Source organism: Cottoperca gobio, unplaced genomic scaffold, assembly GCF_900634415.1.
Source record: "Cottoperca gobio unplaced genomic scaffold, fCotGob3.1 fCotGob3_348arrow_ctg1, whole genome shotgun sequence".
Taxonomy (NCBI): Eukaryota; Metazoa; Chordata; class Actinopteri; order Perciformes; family Bovichtidae; genus Cottoperca; species Cottoperca gobio.
The window spans coordinates 39,789-52,785 of record NW_021166949.1 but is presented as its reverse complement, the minus strand read 5'-3'; the positions used below and the strand labels follow the sequence as shown (position 1 = coordinate 52,785).

Genomic DNA, 12,997 nt, shown 5'->3' with positions numbered 1-12,997 from the left:
AAAATTAAATAGTTTTTATTCTTTTATTATTATTATTATGTAAAAACAAAGACTTCTGATTGGCTGTAACATTTCATTTAAAAAAGCAAAAAAACACCAAATCTTTAAGAACAAATATATATATAATAATATAATAAATATTTAATTCAATCTGTAAAAATAAATATAAATAATTAAAGTAAATAAAATTAAAATGAATCATGTTTCCTGAGACCACAAAAATATAAAACAAATCATACAAATTTAAAAATATGTATATTTTAGCATAAATAACAAATAAATACAAATATAATACTTTTTTAGAATTATTTATAAATAATAATATTAATATACAGAAACAACATGTTTCCTCTCTTTAACACTCGGACCACTTCCTGTATGCTTCACAATAAAAGTCTCCCAATGGAGAAGCTTTTAATTTCTGTAAAAACAATTCTGACTGGAGCTGCAACTCAAGATTATTTTTATTCTATTTTAAAACTGAAAAACGTTTGTAGTCTTTTGTCCAGATTTGATGAATTCCTGGTGGATCAACTGCCTGTGAAGATAAAGTGCAGCAGCAGCAGCTCAGCGACAGGCTCAGACCTGCAGCTCCGTCTTTATCTCATCATTCCTGAGAGTCTTCTTCTTCTGTAAAACTCGACGTTTCTTTCAGTGTCGTCGGCTTCATTTAAAAGTTTCTTCATGTCCTGATGGATCTGAAGACATTCATATAAAAAATCTACTTTACAAGGAATATTTTGTTGCCCCAGAAGAAGAACTGCATGTTGTTAAACTACTTCCAGTGAATTATTGACTGAACTCTGACGTACGGAAACTCACGAGGAAAAAAACTCCTGAAAATATCTCCCATGAGGCACTGCAGGCCGACTCAGCTGATTCCTGCAGAGGTCACGACCTTTAGACGCCTTTAACCCCGCTGGTGGCCTGTAGGTGCTGGGCGAGGCTTAGCGACCTGTAGCGGGCGGGGTTTAGCGGCCTGTAGGTTGTGGGCGGGGCTTAGTGTGCAGCTGGCGGCTTGTAGGTGGCGACAGCTCTCAGGCTGCGGATCAGGTCGTGACAGAAGGAGCGGAGCTGCGTCAGCACCAGGTGTGCCGCCACCTGCACCTCGTAGTGGCCGTGGAGACGGGAGGCCAGTTCCAGACTCTGGTTCTGATCTGCCTCGCCGGCGCCGAGCTGAGCCGCCTCCTTCATCTGAAACAATAAGTCAATCAGAGTGAAGCTCTTTAAGGGTGTAGGCCATTGTAACCATGGATATTATGGTTTGGATTACACATTATCAAAGCGTCCACAGGCCGCCTCGAACTAAATGTATAAAATATAAAAATACAAAAACTAACATTAAATATATAAAAAAGAAATATATAAAACACTAAAACTAAACTTTCTGAAAAACTAAAACTAGCATACACTCAGAAAACAAAAGAAATGTGTGTGTGTGTGTGTGTGTGTGTGTGTGTGTGTGTGTGTCTTTACCTTGTGGATGTGCGTGTGCAGGTCTCGGAGGTCGGCTCGCAGGTCGCTCAGCCCGCTCAGCCTGTCAGATAAAACTCCCAGCATGCCCTGGTACAGCTGACTACCCGCTGACATGCGGCTCACACAGACGTCCTGCACACACACACATAAAGATGAAAGATGTTATGCCAGATTTTAAATTACACTTTATGTCAAACTGTTGGTCTGTGTTGTCTAAGATGATTGTGAAAACAAGATTTTGGAGAAAGAGCATTGAAATAAAAGACAGTTTGACAGTTTATAATGCTACTCATTGATTCATCTTCTAAATACATTTGAATATTTTGAAATGCTTGTCATATATATATATATATATATATATATATATATATATATATATATATATATATATATATATATATATATATATATATATATATATATATAAAAAACAGACTGACCAGAGAGAAGTGTTCGGACGGCGGTTTGAGGACAGGGGCGGGGGGGATCCCCAGTGATGCCACCATCATCTGCAGGTTTGTTGTCGAGGTCGAGGGGTCAAGGGTCAAACCCTGAGGAGAGCAAGAATATTAACACATGAAGAAGAAAAAGCCAACAGGAGTCGAGCTGAAGCAGCCAATCGGATGTCTCGCTTACCTCGGCTGTGACTGTGGCAGCGTGCACGGCGGGGACGTCTCTCAGGATTTTCTCCACTAGCGCCTTCACTCGCTCCGCCGCCTCTCTGAGCGCCCCTTCTCTGAGCGCCGCCAGCAGGTCGGACGGCGAGCTGATGGGAGCTGAGTGGATTAAATCTGCAAACAGGAAGCAGTGCAGCAGCGCGTAAACTGCAGGAGAAACATTATTATTATTATTGTTATTATTATGGTTGTTGTCGTTATAGTTAATTTGTATTATCATTATATTATAATTATCACTATTTAGAACACAATGATAAAACTAATATTGAACCCCGACACATCTCTGAGCTGGTTTCGTCTCCTACTTGTGTCAGGCTTATGTCTGCATACATTCTTATATTATGTGTTTTTATTGTTTTTATTGTTGTGTTTTGCTTGATGCAGCAATTTCCTTTTGTCCAAGACAATTTTCACAATAAAAGTAACCTTAAAATCTTTCTGAATTCACCAGAGAGGATCTTAAAGTCCAGCTTTCATTTCTTCTCTCTCTGCTTCCATACCTGTTGAGTTTCAGGTAGTGAGGTGTGCGCGCGGTGTGCGCGCGGTGTGCGGGTGCCCTCAGGTCATCTCTTTTCATGTAATTCTGTTAAAGTTCGTTTCTGATCGCAGCAGTGGCTCCTCCACCAAACCCCATGCAACTTTCTGCTGATTTAAGCGGCCTGTCTGCCTTCACATGATAATAAAAGTTAGTTTCTCACCGATCGCAGGGTTCATATCTGTCAGGGCGGCTGTCGCTGTCTCGGTGTCGGTCCGCCGGTAAACTCGCGCTCTTCTCTTTCAGCTTCCATTTGCAGCAGTTTGGACTTTTAATCTGTACGAGCTGCCGCGGGGTTTTCCAGTTACGGACATCCAGGACTCCGTCACTTTCCTCGGAGTCATCCGATAAATCCCGAAGTGATGAAGCAACCTGTTGCGTCACAAACCGTGAGACCTGCGCGGTGCGCAGAGAGAGCTGCGCGACAGCTGAACACATGACTGCACATCTTTATGTCAACATTTCAATCTGATTCTGCAACAATTGAACTTTTATTCATCAGGAAAAGCTATTTTCATGCGAAGAGAGTCCATAAAGTAAATAATTTATTTTAAAATGTTTACAAGTTCAGCTCACTAGAGAAATACAACAATGTTTTATTTATTATTAGTAGTATTCAGATTCTTTACTTCAGGAAGTCTTAATGCTGCAGTAAAAGTGCTCCATTACATTAGAAGAGTTCTCGTTAAAGATATAATTCAAAGATTCAGTGTGTGAGATCTGCAGGATTTAAAGTTAAAACATTAAAACATGAACTAACATTATGATCAGTGCATACCTGTCAACCCTCCCGTTTTTCCCGGGATTATCCCGTATTTTTAACCTTTCAAAAAAAAAAAAGCCACAACAAAAAGTGTCCTCCGGTAGAGCAGGTGGCAGTATGATGTTTAACTTTAGCTGAGAAACGTTATCCACCAGTAAACACACAGAAGAAGAAAACAGGAACAATAACACAGAAGAAGAAGAGAACATATGATGAGAGTCACAGTGAACGGGAGAGAGATGGAGACGCAGCTGTACCTGCCGAACAAGTTCAAACTTTATGTAAATACCAAATGAGAGGAGACCTTCCCTTATTTAATAAAAGCAGAGTCGGGACAACTCGTGCTTTTTGTAAAGTGTGCCATGAGATGTTAGCATCGCACACGGCGGAATAAACGATGTTCGCCAGCATGAAAAATCGTCCAAGCACAAGCACGAGGCACAAACACACTCTGTCAATGACTTCATGTGTGATAAGAACTGTGTCGGAGGCACCAAGAGACCAGAGCTGAGGGACAGATGTCGATGCTTTGTGCCAAACATAATGTCGCCTTCAGCTTCTGCTGTGATGATGGTTTCCCGACTCTGCCATCGCAAGGAAGTCCTCGTGGGGGAAACAAAAGCCACACAACTCATCCATCATCAAATCAATTGATGATAATAACTAATAAATAAAATACATACTTTACATAAACATGTATTTCCTGAATGTATATACCCATCCCTTATGTGTTTACATTTACATTATATGGGTAACACAGGAGTAAACACTAGTGATGGGCAAATGAAGCTTTTGTGAAGCACTGAACCACTTCAGCCAATTGTTTGGGAAATGGGTTCATTACTTGAAGCTTCAGGTACAGTGACCTCTACTGGCGAAGTGCAAGGCTGCAGTGGATTTACAGTATCTTTGCCTTGAAACGCACACATCTAAGACTGAATATCATGTTCTATTTAAAAATAAAGATTGATGATTGTATGTACGTCTTATTGAGAAGAGAGTGCTGGGGAAAAAATGTTGGGCTTTTTTATGCCTTAAGTTTAAATAGAGAGATGGGGAATGTCATGCATGTCCACAGGTCGGATTCGAACCCCGCACCGCTGTGGGAAGCCTTTTAATGAGGGGCGCCACTGAGGCAGAGCATGAAATATGGGATATAGATTGCTTTTCTTTACTTGCTCATAAGGAACAGATGATGCTGGCGTGCATACAAATTGTTTCGCTAGTTGGCTGGCTGCATAATGATCCAATACCAACAACTCAACAGCAACAACGCATTCTACTACGACAACAACCCACAAATTGTGCATTGTTTAGAGCGGTTATAAAGTGTTGAGGCGCTCAAATTCAAAACTGTCTCAACCTGTCAGAATCGAGACGAGGCAGTGGCAGCGAATCACCTGATTGGACCGCGAACCAGTCCGGTGATTCATTCAGGAAATGAAGCAGTTATTGCTTCAGACGTCATATGTCACGTGATTTGAAGCAAGCTTCGAAGCAGTGGTTCTATGGAATTGTAGTTCAGGGTTTGAAGCACGTATCGAAGCTTCAGATGGTGAAACCCTGTTTCTGTGGAGCAGCTGGAACTGAACGTGTGTGTGTGTGTGTGTGTGTGTGTGTGTTTCACCTTCACTTCCTGTGTGTCATCAGGTTTCTTCTCTTTAAGAAATCCTGGAACATGTGTGTCAGCAGAAAACGTTTTGTTGAAAGTAACTAAGTACATTTACTCACCTCAGAGGAACTTTCCCAGTTTATGCAACTGTATACGTCCGTCTCTACTTTGACTGTCTGGTTCACTCACTGGCTTTTTCCGGAGCTTTCTTCCACATCCTGTAGGAGACTAAGGAGGACCATAAGCGCCGCTCAAAAGCTCCAGAAACCTTCAGTTCAGATTCTTAAACAGCAGGACGTGAGATGAAAATAAATCTCAAACGTTCCTGTGTGACGTTAATGTCAATTATTTTAATCTTTAACGATAAAAACGTCTGAAAGACAGATTAATAAAATTATACTTCACCTGTTCTTAAAACTTGTGAAAGATTGATTTAAGACATTTTAATACAAATTAAGCCCTTATTTTATATTAATTAATGACTAAGAATCCGCAGGAACCCTGAAAACATTACAATGAGTGGTTATTCAAAAAATAAAGCGTCTAAAACATACTTTATTTTATCTGAGCTGCCAGTTTGTTTTGCTTCTCTCGTCTATTATTTTGCCTTTTATTTTTTTGACTTTGTTTTGATAAGTGCTTTATAAATAAAGAGTTATTAGTATTAATGAAGAAAGGAGGACTTTAAACATCAACATTTCTACTGGAAGATAAAAACTTTCCACTGAACTTTACTTAGAAAATCTGTTTTTTTCCACTTCTTGTGCTCGACAGTAATTTGCATATTTGTCTCGGAGAGTTCTGACTCAGAGGTTTGTCACGCTGCAGAGGCTGCTGGGAAACTGATTTGTGTGGTTTAACCCGCCTTAAACATTTAAACAGTAACTGCATGTATTCATGTTCAGGGGTGACATTACTGGACATTTATACTTTTGGTTATTTTATTAATGTGGTTTTACACATTTCTGTATTTTATTTTATAGATGCTTTTTATTTAGCCTGTTTGAATCTGTCTATAAATGAACTTATAAATTAATAAAGAATTTTTAGTTTGACATGATTTGTATGTATTTGAGCTTTTTATTCAATAAATAAATAATCCCGTGTTTCTTAATGTTTATTCTCATTATCGTGTGTGTGTTTCTTACACACAGATGTCAGCGTCGTTTATCATTTTCAATTCAGAAAACTTGTGACCGTCTTCCTGTTTGTACCCTGTCTCACTGACTGACTGTCTCACTGACTGTCTGTCTCACTGACTGTGTCTGTCTCACTGACTGTGTCTGTCTCACTGACTGTCTGTCACACTGACTGTGTCTGTCTCACTGACTGACAGTCTCATTGACTGTGTCTGTCTCACTGACTGTGTCTGTCTCACTGACTGTCCGTCTCACTAACTGTCTCACTGACTGACTGTCTCACTGACTGTGTTTGTCTCACTGACTGTGTCAGTCTCACTGACTGTCTCACTGACAGTGTCAGTCTCACTGACTGACAGTCTCATTGACTGTGTCTGTCTCACTGACAGTGTCAGTCTCACTGACTGACTGTCTCACTGACTGTCTGTCTCACTGACTGTCACACTGATTGTCAATCTCACTGAATGTGTCCGTCTCACTGTCTGTCTCACTGACTGTGTCTGTCTCACTGACTGTGTCTGTCTCACTGACTGTGACTGTCTCACTGACTGTCTGTCAGACTGACTGTGTCTATCTCACTGACTGTGACTGTCTCACTGACTGTCTGTCAGACTGACTGTGTCTATCTCACTGACTGTGACTGTCTCACTGACTGTCTGTCAGACTGACTGTGTCTGTCTCACTGACTGTGACTGTCTCACTGACTGTGACTGTCTCACTGACTGTGTCTGTCTCACTGACTGTATCACTGACTGTGTCTGTCTCACTGTCTGTCTTACTGACTGTTTCACTGACTGTGACTGTCTCACTGACTGTATCACTGACTGTGTCTGTCTCACTGTCTGTCTTACTGACTGTTTCACTGACTGTGTCTGTCTCACTGTCTGTCTCACTGACTGTTTCACTGACTGTGTCTGTCTCACTGACTGTATCACTGACTGTGTCTGTCTCACTGTCTGTGTCTGTCTCACTGACTGTGTCTGTCTCACTGTCTGTCTCACTGACTGTTTCACTGACTGTCTGTCTCACTGACTGTATCACTGACTGTGTCTGTCTCACTGTCTGTGTCTGTCTCACTGACTGTGTCTGTCTCACTGTCTGTCTCACTGACTGTTTCACTGACTGTGTCTGTCTCACTGACTGTATCACTGACTGTGTCTGTCTCACTGTCTGTGTCTGTCTCACTGACTGTGTCTGTCTCACTGACTGTGTCTGTCTCACTGTCTGTCTCACTGACTGTTTCACTGACTGTGTCTGTCTCACTGACTGTATCACTGACTGTGTCTGTCTCACTGTCTGTGTCTGTCTCACTGACTGTGTCTGTCTCACTGTCTGTCTTACTGACTGTTTCACTGACTGTGTCTGTCTCACTGTCTGTCTCACTGACTGTTTCACTGACTGTGTCTGTCTCACTGACTGTATCACTGACTGTGTCTGTCTCACTGTCTGTGTCTGTCTCACTGACTGTGTCCGTCTCACTGACTGACTGTCCTGTAATGCAACAGTTCATACGTCCACATCACATGCGTCTTGTTTAATCCTGGTTCTATTAACTTCTGTCTTTCTCCCGTCTGATCTGTAACCGTATCTTATTCCCACCATGTTCTTCACTTCATCCCAGGTGTTCCCCTCTCCCCCCCACTCCTCATCTCTTATACACCTGTAACTGTGGGGACTCTCACAGCTCTCCTCTTCTCCCTTTGTCTGTGGGCCAACTGTGGCAATCCCCCCCTCCTTCCTGTCTTCAAACACATGACGTCCCTCTTCATGGTTCTTCCTCACAGCCTGCTGCACTCTGTGATGGATGATCCTTCTGTACAGAATAAATGCTCCAAAGACAAGTTCACTTCTCAAGAATCTTCATTTCAGTATTTTAGACTTCACTGGTCATCTGTTTAAGGATTAAAACTTCCACGACTGTCTCTCCGCCTGTCGTCTTCTCCTCCTCGTGAGAATTGACTGAAACCTTTCTCTGCGTGTCGGTGACGTTTAAGTGATGAAGTTTTAATGTGTAAATACAGAATATTATGTTTTCTACACGTCGATGAGTTCAAGTGTTTCCTCATTTTCATAAATCTTTTGACTTTAATCTCATAACAGAGCTTTGTTTGTTTCAAAACAAAATAAGTTTCTGCTCCTCAATCATGAAAAGAACAAAAAAAGAAAGTTAATTTGAATATAAATCTACATTTTGAACTAAAGTGACTTCATCAGATTTTGTTTTGTGAACATTGAAGTACAAGCTGAATAAATATCTGCGTCAGATAAACGTCCTGTGAGACGTAGAAGAACTGTGACTACATTACCCAGAACACCACAGAAACAAACGTAAACAAACGTGTATTTTATTTGTTCAGATGTTACAGCATTAAAACAACACCAAGGAAGAAGAGGGGGATTGTGGGTAATAACTGATCTACTAAGATCAGTGTGTACACAGAACTACTTCCTGTCTGCACAGGAAGTCAGCAGAGAGGATCATGGGAAGCTGTCGTCGTCATCTTCGGCCATTTCTTTGGCGAACTCCAAATCCTGCTGCTCACGCTCCCGACGCTCCTGTGCGCACACACACACACACACACACACACACACACAGAACTTTTCTCTAATAATTCTTGCAGACCATATTCATTTAAATTAGGATATACACAAATACTATTTCCTTTTTTTTCAACCTATAATAGTCCATAGATTACTTTTTAATCTAATAAATCTATAATTCTTAGGATCTGCACACATGTTAAACACAAGTCTTCCTCTTGTGTAAAATATTATTCACATTTCTTCAGTTTGAGGCTCCTGAGCGGTGAAACAGTTTGAGAACGTCGGATTCTGATAAACCATCACAATTTACTGAATAGAGCCTGACAGCAGGAGAAGTTCCATAGAGCTGTTTGTTGTGTGTTACAGTAATAAATAGTGTGTGTGTGTGTGTGTGTTACCTCTGCTGACTCCAGGTCCTTGTTGTAAGCTTTAGGAGGGAACCTCATGGCCTGCAGGAGGAGACAGAGTTAAGTTCAGAGATCAACTAAAGCTCTTCTTGCATTCAGGAAACTTCCAGAAGGTTTATATTGAACAGTAAAAACAGTTTTAAATGAAGGTAAATTCATCCAGTTTGTTTTTCAGCTCCAACAAAATAAAGCATGAATTTAAATTACACTTAAATTAAATAACAAAAATATTTAACCAACTGGACTCAAATAAAATGATGTCTCAGGTGTGTGTGTGTCACCTTCATAGAGATGTGTGTGTGTGTGTGTGTCACCTTCACAGAGATGTGTGTGTGTGTGTGTGTGTCACCTTCACAGAGATGTGTGTGTGTGTGTGTGTGTGTCACCTTCACAGAGATGTGTGTGTGTGTGTCTCACCTTCACAGAGATGTGTGTGTGTGTGTCTCACCTTCACAGAGATGTGTGTGTGTGTGTGTGTCTCACCTTCACAGACATGTTGTGTATGTGTGTGTCTCACCTTCACAGACATGTGTGTGTGTCTCACCTTCACAGAGATGTGTGTGTGTGTGTTTCACCTTCACAGACATGTTGTGTATGTGTGTGTCTCACCTTCACAGACATGTGTGTGTGTGTCTCACCTTCACAGACATGTTGTGTATGTGTGTGTCTCACCTTCACAGACATGTGTGTGTGTGTCTCACCTTCACAGACATGTTGTGTATGTGTGTGTCTCACCTTCACAGAGATGTGTGTGTGTGTGTCTCACCTTCACAGACATGTTGTGTATGTGTGTGTCTCACCTTCAGAGATGTGTGTGTGTGTGTGTGTGTGTGTCTCACCTTCACAGACATGTGTGTATGTGTGTGTCTCACCTTCACAGACATGTGTGTATGTGTGTGTGTCTCACCTTCACAGACGTGTGTATGTGTGTGTGTGTCTCACCTTCACAGACATGTGTGTATGTGTGTGTCTCACCTTCACAGACATGTGTGTATGTGTGTGTGTCTCACCTTCACAGACATGTGTGTGTGTGCGTCTCACCTTCACAGACATGTTGTGTATGTGTGTGTCTCACCTTCACAGACGTGTTGTGTATGTGTGTGTCTCACCTTCACAGACATGTTGTGTATGTGTGTGTCTCACCTTCACAGACATGTTGTGTATGTGTGTGTCTCACCTTCACAGACATGTGTGTATGTGTGTGTGTCTCACCTTCACAGACGTGTGTATGTGTGTGTGTATGTGTGTGTCTCACCTTCACAGACATGTGTGTATGTGTGTGTGTCTCACCTTCACAGACATGTGTGTGTGTGCGTCTCACCTTCACAGACATGTTGTGTATGTGTGTGTCTCACCTTCACAGACGTGTTGTGTATGTGTGTGTCTCACCTTCACAGACATGTTGTGTATGTGTGTGTCTCACCTTCACAGACATGTTGTGTATGTGTGTGTCTCACCTTCACAGACATGTTGTGTATGTGTGTGTCTCACCTTCACAGACATGTTGTGTATGTGTGTGTCTCACCTTCACAGACATGTTGTGTATGTATGTGTCTCACCTTCACAGACATGTTGTGTATGTATGTGTCTCACCTTCACAGACATGTTGTGTATGTCCAGGCAGAAGGAGATTCTCTGGTGGAAAGCCAGCTGAGGCTCTCTCGTCCCGTAAATGTCCATCGTCTCTTTTGATTGGACAAAGCCCTTCTCGTGGTTGATGCTCGCTTCGATCACTCCGTCACGGATCGCCTGAAGGACAAGCACACACAAACCACATGAGGGGTTTCCCACCCACTAGTCCATGGACTGTTTAATGCTGATCATGTTCATCTCATGTTTTCTACGTTAAATGTAATAACTCTCCAAACCTCCGACATGTTTTGAATTTGTTACTGAATTAATTTGTTTGAACTTGTGGGACGAGAGGAAGGAGCTGAAAATATCAGGTATGAAGACGCCTGGAGGACAGAGCGGGTCAGAGGAGAAGAAGGAGAAAACTTTGATTTTGATTTTGTATTATTTCCTCGTTACCTTGGCGACGATGAACTCTGCGTCCTCCGGACTGTCCAGCTGCAACTTCTGAGCGATGTCGGCCAGAGAGATACGAGAGTACGACAGGCTGATCATACGCACACCTAAACACACACACACAGCTATAAAACCTATTTACAGTGTGTTACAGTCATAAAGAGTGTGTGTTACAGTAATAAAGAGTGTGTGTTACAGTCATAAAAAGCGTGTGTTAGTCATAGAGAGTGATGACACAGGAGACGTGTCCTGCGATAGGCTCACCGGTCTTGATGACGTTGTGTCTCAGGCGGATGATGAGCGTGTACGTCCCGTCTGTCTGAAACTTCTCCCCAAACTCCTCCAACACCTGGTTAAACTTAGCCAGGTTACCCATCCTCACCGCTACACACACACACACACACACACACACACACACACACACAATAAAGTTTTTGATTTACTAAAGTCCCGACGGTGCCGTGTGCAGAAACACTAACCCTGAGTCAGCAGGAAGTACGGCATCAGTGACCTCTTCAGTGACGGCTGTCTGAACTGAAGTCTGTCTGGAATCTCCCCCAACAACAGCTCCACCACGATCAGCAGCTTGTGCACCTGAACATAACACAACGATATCATCTCACACAGAACATCAGAAACACTTCGTTATTAATGAGCCAACAGTAAATATGGAGAAACACACGAGAAAGAAACAAGTAAACTATAGTGTTAGGAATAAGTAGCATGTTGTGTGTGGTGAGGGAAAATAGAAAGTCTTAAACAATAACAAATAATTATTTTAAACTTTAATATTAGTATTCAAAGTGTTTTATTTCTCATCTTATCCATTCTATTTCACCTAATTTATATATTATTTTACATTCTCTCCCTATTAATGTTAATTTAATATCGATTTTCCTTTATTGTTAAATATTTGTGCTGCGTTTCTCGTAAGAAAGGTGCTCTATAAATAAAGTATATTATTAATAAGATGCTAAATATATTAATACGTATAATAAGAAGGTGAACAGTGTGCATCAGTGTGTGTCACACACACCGTCTGTTTGAAGCCCACAGCTGTGTGTTGGGGAGCTTTCCTCAGAGCGTTGGTTAGAGTCCTGCGAGCCTCAGTGTACTCCAGCTGGATCGCCTTGATACGGCCTGCAGTGGTCACATGACACGCAGGTGAGCACGCACACACACACACACACACACACACACACACACACACACACACACACACACACACACACACACACACACACACACACACACACACACACACACACACACACACACACACACACACACACACACACACACACACACACACACACACACACACACACACGTGTGTGAAAAATTAGTGTTGTACAGCTACGAGTTGAGTCTCACCTGTGGAGTACAGGTATTTGTCTCACATGTGTAGTACAGGTATTTGTCTCACATGTGTAGTACAGGTATTTGTCTCACATGTGTAGTACAGGTATTTGTCTCACCTGTGTAGTACAGGTATTTGTCTCACATGTGTAGTACAGGTATTTGTCTCACCTGTGTAGTACAGGTATTTGTCTCACATGTGTAGTACAGGTATTTGTCTCACATGTGTAGTACAGGTATTTGTCTCACATGTGTAGTACAGGTATTTGTCTCACATGTGTAGTACAGGTATTTGTCTCACCTGTGTAGTACAGGTATTTGTCTCACCTGTGTAGTACAGGTATTTGTCTCACATGTGTAGTACAGGTATTTGTCTCACCTGTGTAGTACAGGTATTTGTCTCACCTGTGTAGTACAGGTATTTGTCTCACATGTGTAGTACAGGTATTTGTCTCAC

The 12,997-nt window shown here is 41.7% G+C and overlaps 2 protein-coding genes across 4 annotated transcripts in view; both read right to left on the bottom strand.

The window, feature by feature from the left end:
- Positions 1-231: 231 nt before the first annotated feature.
- LOC115005706 (granulocyte colony-stimulating factor-like) lies at positions 232-3,051 on the bottom strand. 3 transcript variants are annotated; one of them, XM_029427654.1, is made up of 5 exons: positions 2,852-3,050; positions 2,113-2,267; positions 1,917-2,027; positions 1,477-1,608; positions 232-1,194 (listed from the first exon to the last, which is right to left on the bottom strand). In XM_029427654.1, exons 1-5 carry the CDS (start codon positions 2,865-2,867, stop codon positions 1,000-1,002), a joined length of 609 nt encoding a protein of 202 aa, XP_029283514.1. In that variant the 5' UTR covers positions 2,868-3,050; the 3' UTR covers positions 232-999. The 3 variants fall into 3 exon arrangements, with proteins under 3 accessions (XP_029283514.1, XP_029283513.1, XP_029283512.1); XM_029427653.1 differs by having other exon boundaries at positions 2,113-2,300; positions 2,852-3,049; XM_029427652.1 differs by having other exon boundaries at positions 2,113-3,051.
- A 5,480-nt stretch (positions 3,052-8,531) lies between these two features.
- Positions 8,532-12,997, bottom strand: part of LOC115005708 (26S proteasome non-ATPase regulatory subunit 3-like) — a 9,263-nt gene continuing 4,797 nt past the window's right edge. Inside the window, 7 exon segments of the mRNA XM_029427658.1 lie at positions 8,532-8,758; positions 9,145-9,195; positions 10,747-10,902; positions 11,185-11,288; positions 11,446-11,565; positions 11,661-11,775; positions 12,218-12,321. Of these exon segments, the coding sequence (XP_029283518.1) occupies positions 8,681-8,758; positions 9,145-9,195; positions 10,747-10,902; positions 11,185-11,288; positions 11,446-11,565; positions 11,661-11,775; positions 12,218-12,321 (728 nt within the window). The 3' untranslated portion in view covers positions 8,532-8,680.